At 46.1% G+C, this 21,801-nt stretch overlaps 1 protein-coding gene and 1 pseudogene across 1 annotated transcript in view; one reads left to right on the top strand and one right to left on the bottom strand.

The window, feature by feature from the left end:
- The window catches only part of LOC117044872, a 934,741-nt pseudogene that overhangs the window by 105,127 nt on the left and 807,813 nt on the right, over nucleotides 1-21,801 (top strand).
- The window catches only part of LOC117045002 (zinc finger protein 721-like), a 32,495-nt gene that overhangs the window by 3,988 nt on the left and 6,706 nt on the right, over nucleotides 1-21,801 (bottom strand). The window contains exons 3-4 of the mRNA XM_033145795.1: nucleotides 20,419-20,823; nucleotides 10,297-11,635 (exon numbers count right to left, since the gene is read on the bottom strand). Coding sequence (XP_033001686.1) covers nucleotides 10,297-11,635; nucleotides 20,419-20,823 — 1,744 coding nt within the window. The remainder of the gene's footprint in view (nucleotides 1-10,296; nucleotides 11,636-20,418; nucleotides 20,824-21,801) is intronic.

Genomic DNA, 21,801 nt, shown 5'->3' on the forward strand with positions numbered 1-21,801 from the left:
AATAATTCAATCTTGGTTCCACATTATTGTAGCTGCAGAACTAAAAACTTGGATCGCTTCATGTGAAGGAGTTGTAAGGCCGTAATTAAAACTAAAGGTTACCAAGGGTTACCAAAGGTTTTATGTTTTTTCTTTATGGCTTCTGTTCTGATAAACACTCCTTCATAAAAGTTATTGCATTACATTCTTCATTAAATTATCTTTCCATTGATCTATGATTTTATGGTACTACTCCACACAAAAGTGATGTTATGAGCCATCAAACCTCAGAAATACACTTTTCACAAATGGTTTCCACAATTTTGGCCACTAGTATAAGTTGTTCATTTTAAATTTAAGGTTCTTTTTATATGGGATCAGATTATTATTATTTATGTTTCATGTTTATATATATGTATATGTATTGGAAGCCGCTCAGAGTGGCTGACTCTACCCAGACAGATCGGTAGGGTATAACTAAATTATTGTAATTAGTACAGTGGTACTTCCAATTAAGAATTATTATTATCATCTTCATCATCATCCTCACTGCTACTACCACCTGAGATTCAATAAGCCTGGCTCTCCTCTGGGATGGATTTTGTTTGGCCCAGTCATGGCATCCCCTCCATCTCCAATGTCAGTCGTCTCTTTGGTCAACCCAAGACTGACAGGAGAAAAAACAAAAACAGAAAACCTGAAGCTACTTATCTTTCCTAACAATTCTGAAGCTGACATTTAAGATGGCCAGGGCAGTTCAGAGCAGCCCAATCATGGTAGAGAAAGGAATAATTTGAGGAAGAATGTATTAAAAAACCACCTTGTAATTTGCTGTTTATTGTGGGGGTGTCAGGTTCCCAGGTGTTATAGGGGGCGCTGTTGAGCAATGTGAAAATGTATGAGGTTGGTCACATACAGGTATTTTTTGAATTTCCAGGCAGATATGGCGATCCCACAGGGAGCCTTACCAAGCGAGGCCACGATTCCACGAATCTCCTCCATGACGTCCTTATGCAGAGCTCTCTGGTCAGGATCCAGCAACGCCCACTCCTCGTCCGTGAAATAAACAGCGACATCTTCAAAGCACACTGGACCCTAAAAGAAAAAGGGGGATTTCCTCCTCTGAGACAGCAGAAATATGATCTGCTACACAATGCTCTGTTGTTTCCTTCCTGTAAATCGCGTGTTGTTTCAATAGGATTGCTTTGCTGCACATTGAGCTGCTCTGGGGAGTTCCCTCTGAATGCCCTAGAGTCAAATTCAAGGGGTTCACGGGGGCATGGAGAGGGGAGGAATGGGGGGCAGGCCCCATTTTTCAGCGGATGGGGCTGGTTAGGTGAATCCAGGTCACTATTTGTTCTCATTTGCCCACTGCTTAGAAACCAATTTATCATTCAGTGATCAATATAGAAATAAAGGAAGCCTGGTTTGGATGGCCATCTGTCTTGAATGATCTAGCAGAGATTCCTGCAATCCAGGGGGTCTCCTGGCTCTGAGAGACAAGCAGGGAGGGTGGTTTCTGGCAGAAGGAGAGGGAACAACTGGTGGCTCCTCCTTATCCTGACTCACCTCTGCCTCTCGACCTCCCTCCTTCCACTCACCTCCGTCCTCTTCTGCCTCTCATTCTGCACTGCATTTTGCCACAGAGTCTCCCAGCTCACTAAGCCCTCTTACACCTTCAGCTTCTGACACCTCCTCTTCCCAGGCTTCTCCCTCTTCTTCCTCTGACCACTCATCCTTCTTCTAACTCCACTCCTTGGGCTCTGAGCCATCTTCCTTTCCTGGTTCCCCGGCTGCTTCCTTCCACCATTACTCTGTGCCCAACCAGTCCATGACATTGCTCCATCCCTCGGCTTCTGTCCCCACAAGGCAGCTTCCCCTGACCTGATCTGGTTCCACAGCCGCTGCTTCCCTTCTGCCCCCATGAAAAGACGGATGAGGAGGTCTTGGCGACATCATTCTGTCACCTGCAACAGAGAAAAGGTAAGCAGGACGCCAGGAGTGCCTTCTTCTCTCACAGGTAAAACAGGTATGATAGCCATGTTCAAATATATAAAAGGATGTCATATAGAGGAAGAAGAAAGGTTGTTTTCTGCTGCTCCAGAGAAGCGGACACGGTGCAATGGATTCAAACTACAAGAAAGTAGATTCCTCCGAAACATTAGGAAGAACTTCTTGACAGTAAGAGCTGTTCAGCAGTGGAATTTGCTGCCAAGGAGTGTGGTGGAGTCTCCTTCTTTGGAGGTCTTGAAGTGGAGGCTTGACAGCCATCTGTCAGGAATGCTTTGATGGTGTTTCCTGCTTGGCAGGGGGTTGGACTGGATGGCCCTTGTGGTCTCTTCCAACTCTAAGATTCTAGGATTCTAGGGCATCTCTAGGTTTGTGCCCATTTCATATGTTAGTTGTGCAAAAATACATCTCCCCTCCTCTGGACCCTTGTTCCCAACTGTCTCCCCCCAAAACAAGATGAAAAGAACCCTCAAATGAGTTGGAAAACCAACAGAATGAGACCAAACAGAGAAAAACCACCTTCCTCCTTACCCAGTGGCCTCTCTCTGGTGTCCAACGGAGGCCTCTCTGCCTCACAGGAATCCAGGTCCATTTCTGCAAAATGATCCTTTCCCTGAAAAAGAAACAAGGATTCAAAACAGAGAATGGTGAGAAATATTAGAAAGAGAATGACAAAGACTTGAAGGGTGTGAGATCTCATTCCATGGATGCTTTCCCCAAAAAAGGATGGGCCACCAGCAGACCATTATGGGATGTTCTCTGTCCTGTTTGGAGCCCCTTGGGAGTATCCAGAGGAAAGTCTCTCTCACCTGCTTCCTCTCCTCTGCCTGACTCAGGAGGAAACCTTCGGCCAGGGCCACCGCCTGGGAACTGGTCTCCGCTCCGCATTCCCTCACCCAGCTCTCCATCTCCGGTGGAAGGACAGCCAGGAACTGCTCCAAGATCACCAGGTCCAGCATCTCAGCTTTTGTGTGCCTTTCTGGCTTCAGCCACTGGTGGCAAAGGTGGTAGAGTTGGGTGCAAATCTCTCGGGGTCCTTTGGCCTCCTGGCAGCAGAACTGCCTCAACTGCTGGCTCTGCACCTCTGAGCGGAGGGTGTCCTCCTCACCCGGGATCTTCTGCAAAGAGTTTTCCCAGAATCCCCCACTGCTCCCAGTTTGGATGGCATGGCCTCTTCCTGCTCCAGGGCCAGCTGAGTCGCGCTCATCCATCTGTGGTCTCAGGAAAACAAGGGAAAAATTGGTTCCCTGAGCAAGCATGGATGAGTCTTGGAGGGAACCAGGGCTGGACTGCACCACATCCCAGACCTTGAGCTATATTTTTGAAAAGAAAGAGGAGGAGGAAGAGGAGAAGAAATAAGTCTCTAGCCTTCTAGCAATGCAAAATGTGGAGGGAAACAAAGGGTGTCGCCCTTTGGAAAACCATTTGCCCATGTTTCCTCTGTTGCTGAATGACGCTGAGTGACATCACACACAGTTAAAGTCCTAGGGACTCCTTTGTTAGAAGAAGGGAGATTTCGTGGGAGCCATTTGGGATCCTCTGATCTCCCTGGCAGGACCCTCTCCTCCCCCTGCATGACCAGACCAGGCCCCCCCCAGGCTGGCCCCCTCCCCTGCTGCAGCCCTGGGACCCCCACCGCCTCCCCACTCACCAGATCCCAGGAGGGGACAGCCAGGCAGCCCTTGCAGGAGAGGACTGCGGAGGGAGGGAGGGAGGGGCCTGGGCTCTGGAGGACCTGGCCTTCTCTCTCTTGCTTCCTGGCCTCTCTAGGAAGGCAGCTCGGTTCCCTTTAACCCTTGCAAAGGCGAGTCCGCCCAGCTCAGCCCTCTCTCAGCTGTTTATTATTTTTCATGATCTATGGGGCAGCTGCCCCCCTGGCTCCGCCTATGGGAAGGGATGCTTTTGGGGGGCTCTGAGCATCTCCCTCCCTTGTCCAGCTTGCAGGGAAAAGGAGCGGAGCAAGAGCCGGGAGCCAAGCGCTGCTGCAGCAGGAGAGAAGCCGCCCTTGGAGAGCTTCCCTTCGGCCCTTGGCAGGTCAGGATGGGGGGCAAGGAGAGGGCGCTTTGGGGCTCGGAGCTGGAGGCCTTCGCCTTGGGTCCCAGGGTGGGAGTGGCTCTCTTCCTGAAGCCTTGCTGGGCTGGTTCCTGGGTCTCCTTCGGACAGGTCCTGATGGCCACAATCGGGCATGGAGACACACAAGTTCATTCCCTTTGTGCTTACATCATTTCAGAGGGCATTTCTTCCAGAGACATTTGTAGGTCGCAGTCTCATATTTTCCACCATTATTTCAGCTTCGAGGTCGTACATGATTCCCTTTTTGATTCACTCCTTTGATAGGAGTGACAATATAAAGAGTTAAGGATGCCCTGAGTTTAGTATGTCCCGCCACCTGACTAAGAGAGCACATGGGATGGTTCTGAATTGGCTGCTTGCCACCACATCCCTTATCTTTGCAAAAAAATGGATGAATGCCGTCATCTATATTGGTTGCTTGCCACAGATTCACCTATGCGTGCAAGAAAGCATGAACCCGGGGACAATTGTCTAATCCTCACCACACGTGTGACTAACGTATCAATCTGATGTGCAAGGATAATTTGATGGACTGCATTAAGGTCCAGGAGATGAAGGCAGTAAATTCATCCCAAGAGAAGCCCTGCAGGTGTATCTGACGTAGACGATCCCAGTATTGTTTGGCAGAGTCTAAATCTGCAATGTGCAGAACCTGTGGCTGAATGGGACACAAATGGAAGGAAGGAAGGAAGGAAGGAAGGAAGGAAGGAAGGAAGGAAGGAAGGGAAATCTGCTAGCCTCCTGGGAAGAATTTCTCTGGAATCCACTGTAAACTTCCTCTGCTGTCTAGACCAAGTTCCAACTTACATGCATTTACTGCCAAGGTAGCCTCTAATTTAAAGCATAAACAAAGGTAAAACAACAACAAAAGGAAGCCACTCAACATAAATGACAGGTCAATGCAATATCACTGGTCTAATAACATCAACCTGCTCTCCTGATTCAGGTGGAACAGAGAACTGGTAGTAGTAGCAGTAGCAGCAGCAGCAGCAGCAATCATCATCATCATCATCATCATCTGTGTGTCATCTCCTCCCAGAATCAATAACTTAGGACCCAAAACGCTTATCTATTTTCAAGATTCAACTTCAATTTATTGAACCAGGCACCACTCTGATGCCTCAACTTCTTCTTTTGATTCTGGTGGAACAGAGAGAAAGAGCAGACTGTCAGCCATATGATGCTGGCACTTCACTCCAAACCTCCTTATCACAGAATCATAGAATTGCAGAGTTGGAAGTTCACCCAAAGGCCATCTAGTTCAACCCCCTGCTATGCAGGAATCACAGCTGAAGAATCCCTGACAGATGGCCAGTAAGAGAAAACTGTACTGGGTCTTCCAAATGGGCCAGGAATGAGCCCATATATAGAGAAGGACCCTGTTGTCTGCATGCCATGGCCTCACACCTCATACTCGCTTCCTGGGTCTATTTATCCATCTTTCAGCTATCCCTTTGGGTGAGGGAAGAGAGATGCAGTCCACAGACGACCACAGCGCCTGGAGACAGACAATATGGTCATGTATCCATAGCAGTGACTAGAGGAGGAATGACCTCTGGGAGGACAGCAGAGAAGAAATGCCCTGGTGCATCGGCAGCAGCAGCACAAACAGATGCCTTCATCAGCCCCAGCTGCAACTAAACATGTCTCTCCTGTATCGGCTTCTATTGCAGGTGCTGCAATCTTCCAACAGTTTGACTTCAGCCCTGAAGGAGATTCTCCATTGTATCCCAAGTGACCTAGGCTTGCCCGATTTAAAAAAGTAAAAACCAGGACACCCTGAAAGTTGTTGGACAATTCCACCTTTGAAATCCTGGTAATGTCTAGTGGGAGAATTCTACGATGGATGTTTAGGAATTTCTGCACGGCATGTAGAGAGTGGTTTGAGAGAACTTTCTCTCCTACAGGTGCCCACTCGACTGCTTCAACTACAGGTGCCCCATAATACCTGTCCCACATTTGCAAGACCTCAATTGTTTAGTATGGCAGCACAGACCCTTTGGAACTCCCTGCCTCTTGAGATCAAGCAGGTGCCTCCCTTCCACCTTTTTTGGCATGGTGGCAGCTCTACCAATGAAAGGCCAGGGGGTTTCACCCGGGGACGGGGAAGTGTTGTCTTTTGGCCTGATGAGCAAAGTTGAGGTTGGCGGAGGAAGGCAGACTTGGGTCGATTCGGTTTCGTTCCGTAGACATTTATGTTAAAGAAAATTGGGAGCTACACGCCTTCTTTTTCTACAGGAGATTGGGGCACAGATTATTCAAAAATGTTTCACAAAACTGGGTTTTTATTATTTTGTGTGCCCCCCTCTGGTCATTAGCGAACAAAAACTGTCCTCTTATGTATGAGTGTAAAAGGCCAGACAGTCACGGTTTTTAATATTCTCAGTAATTTCAGCCTTACCATTAACAGACCAGATTTCCTGCCCTTTATTTACTGGGGGGGGGTCAAGGCACATTCCACCTAATTATGAATTTGTATGTGCTTTAAACTTTGGCTGGATTTCAGCATTTTTGAAGTCTGATTTGAATAACAGACAAAATGATGAAACCCCCCAGATAACCATTCAAATGCTTGATATCACCAGCTCTGCTTCAAAACACCACCACTTTCACCTCCCACTTCTTAACACTCTATTCCAAACCCTGAAAACCAATCCTTCCATCTTTTTCTACCAAACAGCAAAGCTCGGCTGAAATTCAGCCCATCACCCCACCCCACCATAACTTAAAATTCACTCTCCAACGCTTGCAGACACATTCCTTATCCTTCTGGTGCCCAGAATTGAACACATTGTGACAACTTTAAAGATGTGCCCCCCCATGTCATTTCCGTAACACCTGCAATCATCAAATAAAATAAAATAAAATAAAAAAATAAAAATTCCTTCCAGTAGCACCTTAGAGACCAACTAGGATTGGCATGAACTTGTTCCCACCTACCCTGTTCAGCAAATTCAGCATTTTGTGAAATGACTACTCGGCCATGGCCCAAAGCAGAAACGATAATGCCTTCTAGAATAGCCTCGATAGCCGATGAAACACAGCTTTCTGGTTTTGGGCTCACCTTTACGTCTCAGATACTTGGGGATATGAACAAAAGCCCAACTCCCCCACACATGTAAACCTGCATAATCCGGTTCCTTCCCCAAAAGCATTCTGTAGGGAATATCACCCGTGGCAGTAGTGAAAATATGGTTCACTAGAAAATTTGCAATCAGGAGAGATAAGACTGACTTCCATTCTTACACCTTCCAAGCCTAGGAAAGTAAGCAGTTTTTTTTTTTGTTCAAAATGAACTTTGTTAAACACCCTGAAGCCTTTTTTGTTAGGTATCTCAAACCAAGAGCTGCCAAAAGAAAAATGGATATTATTTATATGCTACAACAGGGGCCAGAATCTTGATTGCACAATATTGGAAGACGGAAGAAATACCATCAAAGGAACAATGGCAAGAAAAACTGATGAACTATGCAGAGTTGGCTAAGCTAACAGATGAACTACGAGAGAAGGACTAAAAGGACTTCAAAAGAGCCTGGGAACCATTTACAGTCTATTTGCAGAAACAACAAAATGGACTGGATTCACTGGCAGCATTTCAATAAACATTCACAACTTTATTTCAGTAGCAGATATTTTAGAGAAATGATCAGGGAATTTACTTTTACATAAGAAAAGCAGGATACAACAAATAAAGCTAAATAACTCAGCAGAGGGGGAGTTGAGGGAAGTCCAGAGGAGGGACGGAGAACAATGGTATACAACGTGATGATTGAGATCTGTATTTTTATTTCTTGTAAAACATCAATAAATATTCATTAAAAAAGGAAAGTAAACAGAGACATGTGATATACTAGTCACATATCCAACAATGGGAGGAGTGAATTGCTAACACAGCACACGATTGCAGGTACAGGTAGGTAGCCGTGTTGGTCTGCCAAAGTCAAAGCAAAATAAAAAATAAAAAAAATTCCTTCCAGTAGCACCTTAGAGACCAACTAAGCTTACACACTAGCCAAATTGCCACCAGGTGAAAAGTTAATTTCTAGCAGGTGGGTCTTTAAAAGGAAGACTCAGGTATCTGGCAATGCACATTTTAAAGCTAGACTGGTAGCAAAAGGTTTTGCACAAAAGTCAGGAATTCACTATGGTGAGCTTTTTGCGCCCACTGCCAAGGCAGAATCAGTGAGGCTTGTTTTGTCTGTTGCAGCTGAGAAGAAATTGGAAGTGAGTCGTTATGATGGTACTTCTGCATATCTAAATGCTCCTCTGGACCAGGTGATATACATGCGACAACTCCCAGGGTTTGAGGAAGGGAATGATTTGGTGTGGAAATTACACGTCTATGGTCTTAAGCAAAGTGCTAAATGCTGGAATGAATGTATAAACACGCAACTTTTAAATCTTGGATTTAAAAGAAGTATCGCTGATCCTTGCTTGTATACAAAAGGATCAGGCGATGATTATATATTGGTTTTGATCTTTGTTGATGATTTGATGGTGGCAGGACAGGTAAAATTCAAAAGATAGCAAATCAGTTGGCAAAACATTTCAAACTGAAAGACCTAGGACCAACAAGTCACTATTTAGGGGTCCAAATATGCAGAGAAGCAGATGGAAGTTTCTTAATATGCCAAGAGCAAAAGATTAAAGGTCTACTTGAACAGCTAGAAATGCAGAATTGTAATGCTGTGTAAACCCCTATGACTGTAGATTTTCAAAAGACTGAGAGTGATGTTTGATCAACCAGATTTATCCCAATCAGTGATAGGATAGTGAGGCAATCTATGAGGATAATCAAACTTGTATCGCAAACGCTAATTCAGGGAACACTTCAGCACGTGCAAAACACGTAGCAATTAAGTTTTGCAATGTTAAAGACTATATACAACGTAATGTGGTTAAGTTGTATACACAGGTCTCAAGACAGTCTATATGTGTGTGTGTGTTCCCATTGCGTACGCACCCGACACCACCTTGCTCCATAACCACTGGACCAAATCACATCAAATTTAGGACAAAGTGTAACATGACCATGGAGGAAGGATCTGGCATAATAAAAATTCAATAAAACGACACCTATCATGCCTAAAATAAAGAATAAACGCAAAAAAATGGCACACACATTACATGTCACCAGCAACAGAACTGAAGACTTTGAACAACAACCAATAGAAAGGCTCATCGCAGGGCAGCATCACAGACTGTGCGCCGACCAAAAAACCTCCTTAACCTCAGTCCTCCGTTTTCCTGTGTGCATCCACCAGAGGAACCGACAGCAGGGACAGCCCCCATTAAGCTCCATAGCCCCAGCCTCTGCACTCTTACCACACTCAGAAAAGTTCACCAAAAAAACAGTTAAGAGGAAGGCCTAAACTCTTCTTAGTAGTTTCAGCTCCAGGCAGGAAAAGGTTTTTAGGCCCGGGCCATACCATTCCTTATGGCAGGGGGGGGGAATGTAGGATGAGAAAGCTCAGCAACTATGCTTCGCTCCCTATCCTGTCTCCACACACAATACTTTCTGTACTGCTGTATTGCTTTACAAACGCAACTCCAGTTATCAGAAGAGGAAAAAGCGCCGCACACAAATGTATAAGGACCCTACCAGTTCCCCATCACCCCTCCTAATGCCAGAGCTGACTGTACCATGTATCAGGTTTCCAGGGGGGGGAGGAGATAGTAAATCTAGGGCAAGGGTTTAATAATATGAAAGGGGCATTTAAGAGAGAGACCAGGGTTCGAATCTCACTACTAAGCTGAGGGGGGGGGGAGAAGGGGCAGACAGAAGTTGAACAGAGGAACTTCTTCAATTTCACAAAATCATAGAAGGTGGGGAAAGAAAAGAGGGTAATTGAAAACAGGGAGGAGAGAAGGGGCAGGTGGAAGTTGAACAGAGGAACTTCTTCAATTTCACAAAATCATTGAAGGTGGGGACAGAAAAGAGGGTAATTGAAAACAGGGAGGAGAGAAGGGGCAGATGGAAGTTGAACAGGGGAACTTCTTCAATTTCACGAAATCCATACAATCATAAAAAACCATAAAAAAACCACGGCAAAGCGTGGCCGGGTCAGCTAGTTACAAATAAAAACAAAAAACATCACATTTTAAAAGGCCTGGTTTAAAAGGTGCAGATTTGCCTGGCTCCTAAAGCTGTATAATGGTGTTTCCAACCTCTGTATGGATTCTGTTATGGGAAGTGAGTTTGGTGCTATCAATGAAGCTCTTTCCACATTCCACAATCCACATGAATTGTATGAATTCTTTGATGGGAAGTGAAACTGTCCTTTTTACTGAAGCTCTTTCCACATTCCACACACTGATAGGGTTTCTCCCCTGTATGAATTCTTTGATGGGAAGTGAGCTTGTCCTTCTTCCTGAAGCTCTTTCCACATTCCACACACTGATAGGGTTTTCCCCCTGTATGAATTCTCTGATGGGAAGTGAGATGGAAGCCATGACTGAAGCTCTTTCCACATTCCACACACTGATAGGGTTTCTCCCCTGTATGAATGCTGTGATGGGAAGTGAGCTTGTCCTTCTTCCAGAAGCTCTTTCCACATTCCACACACCGATAAGGTTTCTCCCCTGTATGAATTCTCTGATGGGAAGTGAGATTGGAGCTTGTACTGAAGCTCTTTCCACATTCCACACACTGATAGGGTTTCTCCCCTGTATGAATTCTTTGATGGAAAGTGAGCTTGTCCTTCTTCCTGAAGCTCTTTCCACATTCCACACACTGATAGGGTTTCTCCCCTGTATGAATTCTCTGATGGGAAGTGAGATTGGAGCTTGTACTGAAGCTCTTTCCACATTCCACACACTGATAGGGTCTCTCCCCTGTATGAATTCTATGATGGGAAGTGAGATAGTCCTTCTTCCGGAAGCTCTTTCCACATTCCACACAATGATAGGGTTTCTCCCCTGTATGAATTCTTAGATGGGAAGTGAGAGTGGAGCTTGTACTGAAGCTCTTTCCACATTCCACACACTGATAGGGTTTCTCCCCTGTATGAATGCTGTGATGGGAAGTGAGCTTGTCCTTCTTCCAGAAGCTCTTTCCACATTCCACACACCGATAGGGTTTCTCCCCTGTATGAATTCTCTGATGGGAAATGAGATTGGAGCTCCGACTGAAGCTCTTTCCACATTCCACACACTGATAGGGTTTCTCCCCTGTATGAATTCTTTGATGGGAAGTGAGATTGCCCTTCTTCCTGAAGCTCTTTCCACATTCCATACACTGATAGGGTTTCTCCCCTGTATGAATTCTTTGATGGGAAGTGAGAGAGAAGCTCTGACTGAAGCTCTTTCCACATTCCACACACTGATAGGGTTTCTCCCCTGTATGAATTCTCTGATGGGAAGTGAGATGGGAGCTCTGACTGAAGCTCTTTCCACATTCCACACACTGATACGGTTTCTCCCCTGTATGAATTCTTTGATGGGAAGCGAGAGTGGAGCTCATCCTGAAGCTTTTTCCACATTCCATACACTGATAGAGTTTCTCCCCTGTATGAATTCTTTGATGGGAAGCGAGAGTGGAGCTCATACTGAAGCTCTTTCCACATTCCATACACTGATAGAGTTTCTTTCCAATGAGATTTTGTTGATGGGAAGTGGAATGGGAGCTCTGTCTGCAGCTTTCTCCACACTCCATATTTGTACGTGGCTTCTCCTCTCTGGGGATTTTGTTTTGGTCACCTTTGTTCTCGATTTCCGATTCATCACAATCTGAAATGGAGACAAAAAGGGATTAGAGGCTCAGGAACAAATGGAGAAGAACTGAAAGGAATTGGGTGTGTGTTCATTACCTGTGTTGTTTGTCATTAACCAACATATTTATTATTAAAACAAAATCGAAAATTCTTTCTAGTAGCACCTTAGAGACCAACTGAGTTTGTTCCTGGTATGAGCTTTCGTGTGCATGCACACTTCTTCAGATACCTTCAGATATTTATTATTAGATTCTGATGGGTTGTTGAATGTTGCTTAGTTTGATATACAGTAGTGGCCAAAATTGTAGAAGCCTTTTGGGGGAAAGTGTATTTCAGAGGTTTGATGGCTCATAGCACCACTTGTTTTGGAGTAATATCATAAAATTATATATCAATGGAAAGATAATTTAATCAATAATGCAATTCAACAAAGTTTGTTCAATTACGCATATTCTATGAAACGTTATAGCCAAATAACCAGAAAAAGGAAGCACAACTTGCTTAGGTTGACTTTTGTCAGTGTGTTATTTGATTGCTATCAGGTTGGTTGGTTTTTTGTGTTCTTTCATTTAGTGAGGTTGTAAAACATAATAAAATTATAGAAATGTCACAAAGAGGTGACTGGTCACACAGAAAGCAATGTAAAATAGTATTATTAAGTGAACAAGGCTACAGTTGTGAAAAAATTGGAAGAGAGATTGTGGAAAACCGAACCAAAGCTGGCATTTCCATATTTCTGAAGAGGTATAAGGAGACTCAGTCACTCCAAAATCAGACTGGAAAAGGCAGGAAAAGGTGCACAAAGGCAAGTGACGATCGAAGAATGGAGAGACTGTCCCTACATGACAGAAGAAAATCATCTGGGTGTATACAAGATGACATGGTGCAATGCAATGTGAAGTTGAATGCATTACACCGACCGTGAAACACCCAGATAGTATGATGATCTGGGGTTGTATGGCACCAAAAGGTGTGGACAGAATTTGCGTCATTAATGAGGATGTAAATGCTCCAAAATGCATGAATGAAATACTTGAGCCCAAACTGAAATGTTCCGCAGGTGATCTTTTCCCAGATACTGAAGCACACACACACACACAACAGTATTCAGCTCCATGTCATGTTGCTGCTGTGCGCAAAAGGTGCTTTCAAGATAATCCCATTCCACTGCTGGAATGGCCCCTGGGAATTGCCCAAACTTTAACCCAATCAGAAATCTATGGAGCCGACTAAAGAAACTTGTTTGTCAGAAGCAACCCAGTAATAAATCCCAATTAACAGAGGTAATAATTCAATCTTGGTTCCACATTATTATAGCTGCAGAACTAAAAACCTGGATCGCTTCATGGGAAGGTAAGGCTGGAATTAAAGCTAAAGGTTACCAAGGGTTACCAAAGGTTTCATGTTTTTTCTTTATGACTTCTGTTCTGATAAACACTCCTTCATAAAAGTTGTTGCATTACATTCTTCATTAAATTATCTTTCCATTGATCTATGATTTTATGGTATTACTCCACACAAAAGTGGTGTTATGAGCCATCAAACCTCAGAAATACATTTTTCACAAAAGGTTTCCACAATTTTGGCCACTGGTATAAGTTGTTCATTTTAAATTTAATGTTCTTTTTATATGGGATCAGATTATTATTATTTATGTTTTATGTTTATATATATATGTATGTATTGGAAGCCGCTCAGAGTGGCTGACTCAACCCAGACAGATCGGCAGGGTATAACTAAATTATTGTGATTAGTACAGTGGTACTTCCAATTAAGAATCATCATCATCATCCTCATCATCCTCATCATCCTCACTGCTACTACCACCTGAGATTCAATAAGCCTGGCTCTTCTCTGGGATGGATTTTGTTTGGCCCAGTCATGGCATCCCCTCCATCTCCAATGTCAGTCGTCTCTTTGGTCAACCCAAGACTGACAGGAGCAAAAACAAAAACAGAAAACCTGAAGCTACTTCTCTTTCCTAACAATTCTGAAGCTGACATTTAAGATGGCCAGGGCAGTTCAGACCAGCCCAATCGTGGTATAAAAAGGCATAACTGGAGGAAGATTGTTCACGGACAAAAATGCAATTTGCTGTTCAAGGTTTATTGTGGGGGTGTTAGGTTCCCAGGTGTTGTAGGGGGCGCTGTAGAGCTCTTAGAGAGTACATGAGGTTGGTCACATAAAGGTATTTTGAATTTCAGGCAGATAGGACGATCCCACAGGGAGCCTTACCAAGAGAGGCCATGATCCCACAATTCGCCTCCATGACTTCCTTATGCAAAGCTCTCTGGTCAGGATCCAGCAACACCCACTCCTCGTCTGTGAAATGAACAGCAACATCTTCAAAGCAAACTGGACCCTAAAAGTAAAAGGGAAATGTCCTCCTCTGAGGCAGCAGAAATAGCATCTGCTACACAATGCTCTCTTGTTTCCTTCCTGTAAATTGTGATGTTGTTTCAAAGGGGTTGTATTGCTGCACATTTTATTTGTGCGTGCTTATTTTATTCTGTGTTTTAATAATGGGTGTTCGTCTTTGTGCAAATAGCTGGTACTCCACCTTGTGTTTTCCAAGTCATTCTGCCAACGCAAGCATTCCAGTTTGCCAGATGGAAGGATCCCCTTTCTCCTCTCCTCGTGAGCTGTTCTGGGGAGTTCCCTCCCATTGCCCTAGAGTCAAATTCAAGGGGTTCATGGGGGCATGGAGAGGGGGAGGAATGGGGGGCAGGCCCCATTTTGCAGTGGATGGGGCTGGTTAGGTGAATCCTGGCCACTATTTGTAATAGTCTGTCCACTGATTAGAAGCCAATTTTAGCATTCATTGATGAATATAGAAATAAAGGAAGCCTGTTTTAGATGGTCATCTGTCTTGGATGGTCTAGCAGAGATTCCTGCAATGCAGGGGGTTGGACTTGATGACCCTTGGGGTCCCTTTCAACTATAGGATTCCATGAAAACAGCAACTACAGATGAATCCTACTGGTGACATTCAGAAGGCTGGAGTAACAGAGCTATATGGGCAGGAAATGCCACAGTTCACAGCTAGATTTAAATCTTTATGAGCAAGAACATGATATTCACAGACTTGGCTGAGTTTCAGGTCTCATGAGAACAGCAGCTCATTCCCTGAGCCTCTTCCTCCACAAAAGCAGTTGCACAGAGTGAAGGCTGCCCGACTCCCCACAGATTTCCAAGTCCCCACCTCTCTGGGGTTTCTGGCAAGAGATCCAACAGTGCGCCAGTGTGCAGCCTGCCTTTGTTCCTCCATTGTCAGACATCTCCTGGCTCTGGGAGACAAGCAGGGAGGGTGGCTTCTGGCAGAAGGAGAGGGAGCCATTGGTGTCTCCTCCTTCTCCTGACTCACCTCTGCCTCTCGACCTTCCTCCTCCCACTCGCCTCCTTCCTCTTCTGCCTCTCATTCTGCACTGCATTCTGCCACAGAGTCTCCCAGCTCACTAAGCCCTGTTACCCCTTCAGCTTCAGACACCTCCTCTTCCCAGGCTTCTCCCTCTTCTCCCTCTGACCACTCATCCTTGTTCCACCTCCACTCCTTGGGCTCTGAGCCATCTTCCCTTCCTGGTTCTCCGGCTGCTTCCTCCCACCATTCCTCTGTGCCCAACCAGTCCATGACATTGCTCCATCCCTCAGCCGCTGTCCCCACAAGGCAGCTTCCCCTTACCTGATCTGGTTCCACAGCCGCTGTTTCCCTTCTGCCCCCATGATAAGATGGATCAGGAGGTCTTGCTGGCGTCATTCTGTCACCTGCAAGAGAGAAAAGGTAAGAAGGATGCAGGAGTGCCTGCTTCTCTCACAAGTAAAACAGGGCATCTCTAGGTTTGTGCCCATTTCATATGTTTGTTGTGCAGAAATAAATCTCCCCACCCCTGGACCAACAGAATGAGACCAAACGGAGAAAAACAACCTTCCTCCTTACCCAGTGGCCTCTCTCTGGTGTCCAACGGAGGCCTCTCTGCCTCACAGGAATCCAGGTCCATTTCTGCAAAATGATCCTTTCCCTGAAAAGGAAACAAGGATTCAAAAAAGAGAACGGTGAGAAATATTAGAAAGAGAATGACAAAGACTTGAAGGGTGTGAGACCTCATTCCATGGATGCTTTCCCAAGAAACGGAGGGGCCATCAGCAGACAATTATGGGATGTTCTCTGTCCTCTTTGGAGCCCCTTGGGAGTATCCAGAGGAAAGTCTCTCTCACCTGCTTTCTCTCCTCTGCCTGACTCAGGAGGAAACCTTCGGCCAGGGCCACCGCCTGGGAACTGGTCTCCGCTCCACATTCCCTCACCCAGCTCTCCATCTCCGGGGGAAGGACAGCCAGGAACTGATCCAAGATCACCAGGTCCAGCATCTCAGCTTTCGTGTGCCTTTCTGGCTTCAGCCACTGGTGGCAAAAGTGGTAGAGTTGGGTGCAAATCTCTCGGGGTCCTTTGGTCTCCTTGCAGCAGAACTGCCTCAACTGCTGGCTCTGCATCTCTGAGCGGAGGGTGTCCTCCTCACCCAGGATCTTCTGCACTGGGTTTTCCCAGAATCCCCCACTGCTCCCAGTTTGGATGGCATGGCCTCTTCCTGTTCCAGGGCCAGCTGAGTCTCGCTCATCCATCTGTGCTCTCAGGAAGCCTCTGAGAGATCGGAAGGAACCCTTTGGTCTTCTGCCAAGTTCTGTTCGTCTTAATGAGAAGCTCTAGCAAATCCTACAAAGAAAATACATTGTTCTGTTACAGAATTTGGAGGACGGGGGGGAGGGAATGGTTCCCTGAGCATGGATGAGTCTTGGAGGGAACCAGGGCTGGACTGCACCACATCCCAGACTATGAGCTATCTTTTTGAAAAGAAAGAGGATGAGGAAGAGGAGAAGAAATAAGTTTATAGCCTTCTAGCAACGCAAAATGTGGAGGCGACTGAAGGGATTTCTGTGAGATTAATCAACCTGGTTGCTGCTGCCTTCCAGTCAATGCATGAAGTCAGAACTGACTGACAAGGGAATCCTTTGTATCTTGCAAAAAATGGACGCTTGGCTCTAGTGGGGTCCTCACCCGGGGGTCCTCAGGAGTTCCTCCCCACCCCCACCCCCACTCCCTTGCTTCTGTCTCCTTTTCTTGCACTTGGACACTCTGACACTCTCAAGAAAGACTCCTGGGGTGGGATCTCTTTTTCTTTACTCTGAGGGCTAGGTATGTATCTGGCCAACTGCCTGAGGGCCAAGTGGGTGGGGCCAAATACATCTCCCTTGAAAATTATGCAGGTATTTTAGCATTATTATTCTGTTACATAGCTTAACACACACACAAGGTCCCTGGAGGCTCAGTGAGTAGCAGCGCCCATTTCCGGCTGCTTTTCCAGCAACAATCCCTTTGGGACAGAGAGGATGTGGTCCTGGGATGCCCTGCTCTGGGTGCGAGGGGATTGCTGCAGTGGCCTCCGTGTGGAGCTGCCCTTGGAGACACTGGGAAACTGGTTTGCAATGCAGCAGCCAGACTATGGGCTGGGATCCCTCTTTTTATTCCTGGCCTTTCTCTCCCCCCCCCCTTTCCTTCCTTCCTCGTCCACCTTTGGAAAACCCTTTGCCCATGTTTCCTCTGTTGTGCAATGACGCTGAGCGACGTCACACAGAGTTAAAAGTCCGAGGGGCTCCTTTGTTCGAAGAAGGGAGATTTCGTGGGAGTCATTTGGGATCCTGTGATCTCCCGGGAGGAGAGCGTGGCAGACCTGGCCCCTCCCTGGCAGGCCCCTCTCTCTCCTCCCCCTGCATGAGCAGACCAGGCCCCCCCCCAGGCTGGCCCCCTCCCCTGCTGCAGCCCTGGGACCCCCACCGCCTCCCCACTGCACCCTCTGGGGTGGGGGGTAAGAGAGAGAGAGAGAGAGACAGAGGGGAGACTCACCAGATCCCAGGAGGGGAGAGGACTGGGGAGGGAGGGGCCTGGGCTCTGGAGGACCTGGCCTCCTCTCTCTTGCTTCCTGTCCTCTCTAGGAAGGCAGCTCAGTTGACTTTAACCCTTTCAAAGCGGAGTCCGCCCAGCTCAGCCCTCTCTCAACTGTTTATTATTTTTCATGGATCTATGGGGCAGCTGCCCCCCTGGCTCCGTCTATGGGAAGGGATGCTTGGGGTGGGGGGATTCTGGCTCTTGGCTGGGCTCTGAGCATCTCCATCCCTTGTCCAGCTTGCAGGGAAAAGGAGCGGAGCAAGAGCCGGGAGCCAAGCCGCCCTTGGAGAGCTTCCCTTCGGCCCTTGGGAGGTCAGGATGGGGAGCAAGGAGAGGGCACTTTGGGGCTCGGAGCTGGAGGCCTTCGCCTTGGGTCCCAGGGTGGGAGTGGCTCTCTTCCTGAAGCCTTGCTGGGCTGGTTCCTGGGTCTCCATCGGACAGGTCCTGATGGCCACAATCGGGCATGGAGACACACAAGTTCATTCACTTTGTGCTTACCTCATGTCAGAGGGCATTTCTTCCAGAGACATTTGTAGGTCGCAGTCTCATATCTTACACCATTATTTCTGTTAAGTAGTGGGTGGACACAGCAGATGACACAGAGATTTCCAAGCAGTTCTTGTTTATTCTCAGGCTGGAACAGAAGTGAGCTGAAGGGCTCAGCAGCCTGCTTATATAGAACTCAGCTACAATGCAACAGTAACAACTTTCTTTAGTTACCCAATCCCTGAACGTCACTTTCAAACCCTCATTTGCAAGAGTGGACCTGAGTGAAAACTGCAGCAGAATGAACTATATACACACACCCCTAGTGGCCTAGGGTGAGAACTTCAATACATAACAATTTCAGCTTCGAGGTCATATATGATTCCCTTTTTTATTCACTCCTTTGATAGGAGTGACAATATAAAGAGTTAAGGATGCCCTGAGTTTAGTATGTCCCGCCACCTGACTAAGAGAGCACCTGGGATGGTTCTGTATTGGCTGCTTGCCACCACATCCCTTATCTTTGCAAAAAATGTATAAATGCAGTCATCTATATTGGTTGCTTGACGCAGATTCACCTAGGCATGCAAGAATGTGTGAACCGGGGGACCGTTGTCTAATTCTCACCACAGGTGTGACTAACGTATCAATCTGATGTGCAAGGGTAATTTGATGAACTGCATTAAGGTCCAGGAGATGAAGGCAGTAAATTCATCCCAAGAGAAGCCCTGCATCTTTGAGCCTCAGTGTACACCCAGACTGCAGACAGAGGAGTCCTTGCATTGCTGTTCAATGGATTCCAAGCAATAAGACGGACATAAGCATTGTGGTCTTGTTCTTCACTTTTATCCTTTAGTCTTTCTCTGCATTAATAAAGAATCTTCAGCCTTCACCCACCAGTGTGTTCATTGCTTCTAAATCCTAAAAGAACCACTGCCCTTTGCAGGACAATTGGTATGGTCAGCAGGTCTTTGGGTTAGTTTTGAGAGGATAGATTTATCATTTCTAAGTCTTTTTAATTTCATTTTATCCCCCTACCATTTGATTGTCTTAGATTATGAGTTCCTGGAGGATGGGACTAATAATAATAATAATAATAATAAATGTTGGAGGACACTCTGAGCTGAATGGGACACAAAAGGAAGGAAGGAAGGAAGGAAGGAAGGAAGGAAGGAAGGAAGGAAGGAAGGAAGGAAAATCTGCTAGCCTCCTGGGAAGAATTTCTCTGGAATCCACTGTAAACTTCCTCTGCCATCTAGACCAAGTTCCTACTTACATGCATTTACTGCCAAGGTAGCCTCTAATTTAAAGCACAAACAAAGGCAAAACAACAACAAAAGGAAGCCACTCAACATAAATGACAGGTCATTGCAATATCACTGGTCTAATAACGTCAACCAGCTCTCCTGATTCAGGTGGAACAGAGAACTGGTAGTAGTAGTAGTAGCAGCAGCAGCAGCAATCATCATCATCATCATCATCATCATCATCTGTGTGTCATCTCCTCCCAGATTCAATAACTTAGGACACAAAACGCTTTTGTATTTTCAAGATTCAACTTCAATTTATTGAACCAGGCACCACTCTGATACCTCAACTTCTTCTTTTGATTCTGGTGGAACAGAGAGAAAGAGCAGGTTGTCAGCCACATGCTGATGGCACTTCACTCCAAACCTCCTTATCACAGAATCATAGAATTGTAGAGTTGGAAGTTCACCCAAAGGCCATCTGGTTCAACCCCCTGCTATGCAGGAATCACAGCTGAAGAATCCCTGACAGATGGCCAGTAAGAGAAAACTGTACTGGGTCTTCCAAATGGGCCAGGAATGAGCCCATATATAGAGAAGGATTCCTTAGATCTGGGTGGTAATGGAAGTTCACAGTGTGGAATCTTCAGAAGGATCTTCACAACCCACTTGGGAGTGAAATGGAGCAGAACCAGGACTGTCATCTGTAGCGCTCAAAATCACCATAGCAAGGGGTCTTCTTGACGCATCCATGCTTCTAGTATTGAGAATATCCATGAATAATAATAGAGGGGGCAGGAGATGGGAGCTTGTACCCAATGATTCACCGGAGAGACATCCCACACCCTGCAGAGGGATCTCCATGTGTTTCATGATGCTGGAACTGATAAATGAATGATTTATTTTTATTTTTATTTTATTTGCAAAAAGTTCTTATCAGCACCTAGTTCTGCAAATGCGTATGTTTCGTCTTCACCCCATAGACGAGGGGGTTCAGTACTGGAGGCACCAGAAGGTGGACATTGCCCATCACAGTATGGATGTTGGAGCCGTGCGTCTTACCAAACCTGTGAACCATGGACAAGCCAATGAAGGGCACGTAGAAAAGGAAGACAGCACATATGTGGGAGATGCACGTCCCGAGAGCCTTGGCACGTGCCTCTTGGCTCAAACTCAGGGCAGCCTTCAGGATGAAGTAGTAAGACAAGGAGATGAGCAGGGAATCCACCCCAATGGCAAAAATGATGACCACGAGTCCATAGATGATGTTAACCTTGATGCTGGCACAGGCTAGCTTCATGACATCCTGATGCAGGCAGTAGGAATGGGAGAGAACGTTGGACTTGCAGAAGAGGACATGGTCAGTGTCTCTGTGTCCCTTCTGGATTCAGTGAGCACTGAAACACAAAGAGCGGGTATTCTTTTTTATTGTATTGATTATTATTATCTGTCAGTACAATTTTTACTATGTTTTTACTATGTCTTATCATTGATGTGTTTTTAATGTTGCACACTGCCCTGGGATCTTTTGATAAAGGGCTGTATATAAATTGAATAAATAATGATCCCCCCCTCCAAACTCAGGTAGTACTGTGTAGCCAGTTGAGAATGTTACAGAATATGTGTTTTAGTGGTTCTGTGCATTGTGGAGAAGTTGGGGAGGAGCCTCAGGAGAGCTCCTCACACTCCCTTTTTTTGCCCATCTCCTGCACAACAACCCTGCAGTGCTGCCAACTGGATTTTACTATGCAGTAGCTGCCGTCACCACTCTCCCGGTCATCCAACAGGTGAGGTCCCTACAGACTGGAGGTGGGCTCACTGTTTCTTGAAACAAATACTCCTCTTCCTGACTCAGGCCCATAAGGTAATCAGACCCTGTTGTCTGCATGCCATGGCCTCACACCTCATACTCGCTTCCTGGGTCTATTTATCCATCTTTCAGCTATCCCTTTGGGTGAGGGAAGAGAGATACAGTCCACAGACGACCACAGCGCCTGGAGACAGACAATATGGTCATGTATCCATAGCAGTGACTAGAGGAGGAATGACCTCTGGGAGGAGAGCAGAGAGAAGAAACGCCCTGGTGCATCGGCAGCAGCAGCACAAACAGATGCCTTCATCAGCCCCAGCTGCAACTAAACATGTCTCTCCTGTATTCGGCTTCTATTGCAGGTGCTGCAATCTTCCAGCAGTTTGACTTCAGCCCTGAAGGAGATTCTCCATTGTATCCCAAGTGACCTAGGCTTGCCCGATTTCAAAAAGTAAAAACCAGGACACCCTGAAAGTTGTTGGACAATTCCACCTTTGAAATCCTGGTAATGTCTAGTGGGAGAATTCTACGATGGATGTTTAGGAATTT

Source organism: Lacerta agilis, chromosome 4 (genome assembly GCF_009819535.1).
Source record: "Lacerta agilis isolate rLacAgi1 chromosome 4, rLacAgi1.pri, whole genome shotgun sequence".
Lineage (NCBI taxonomy): Eukaryota > Metazoa > Chordata > Lepidosauria > Squamata > Lacertidae > Lacerta > Lacerta agilis.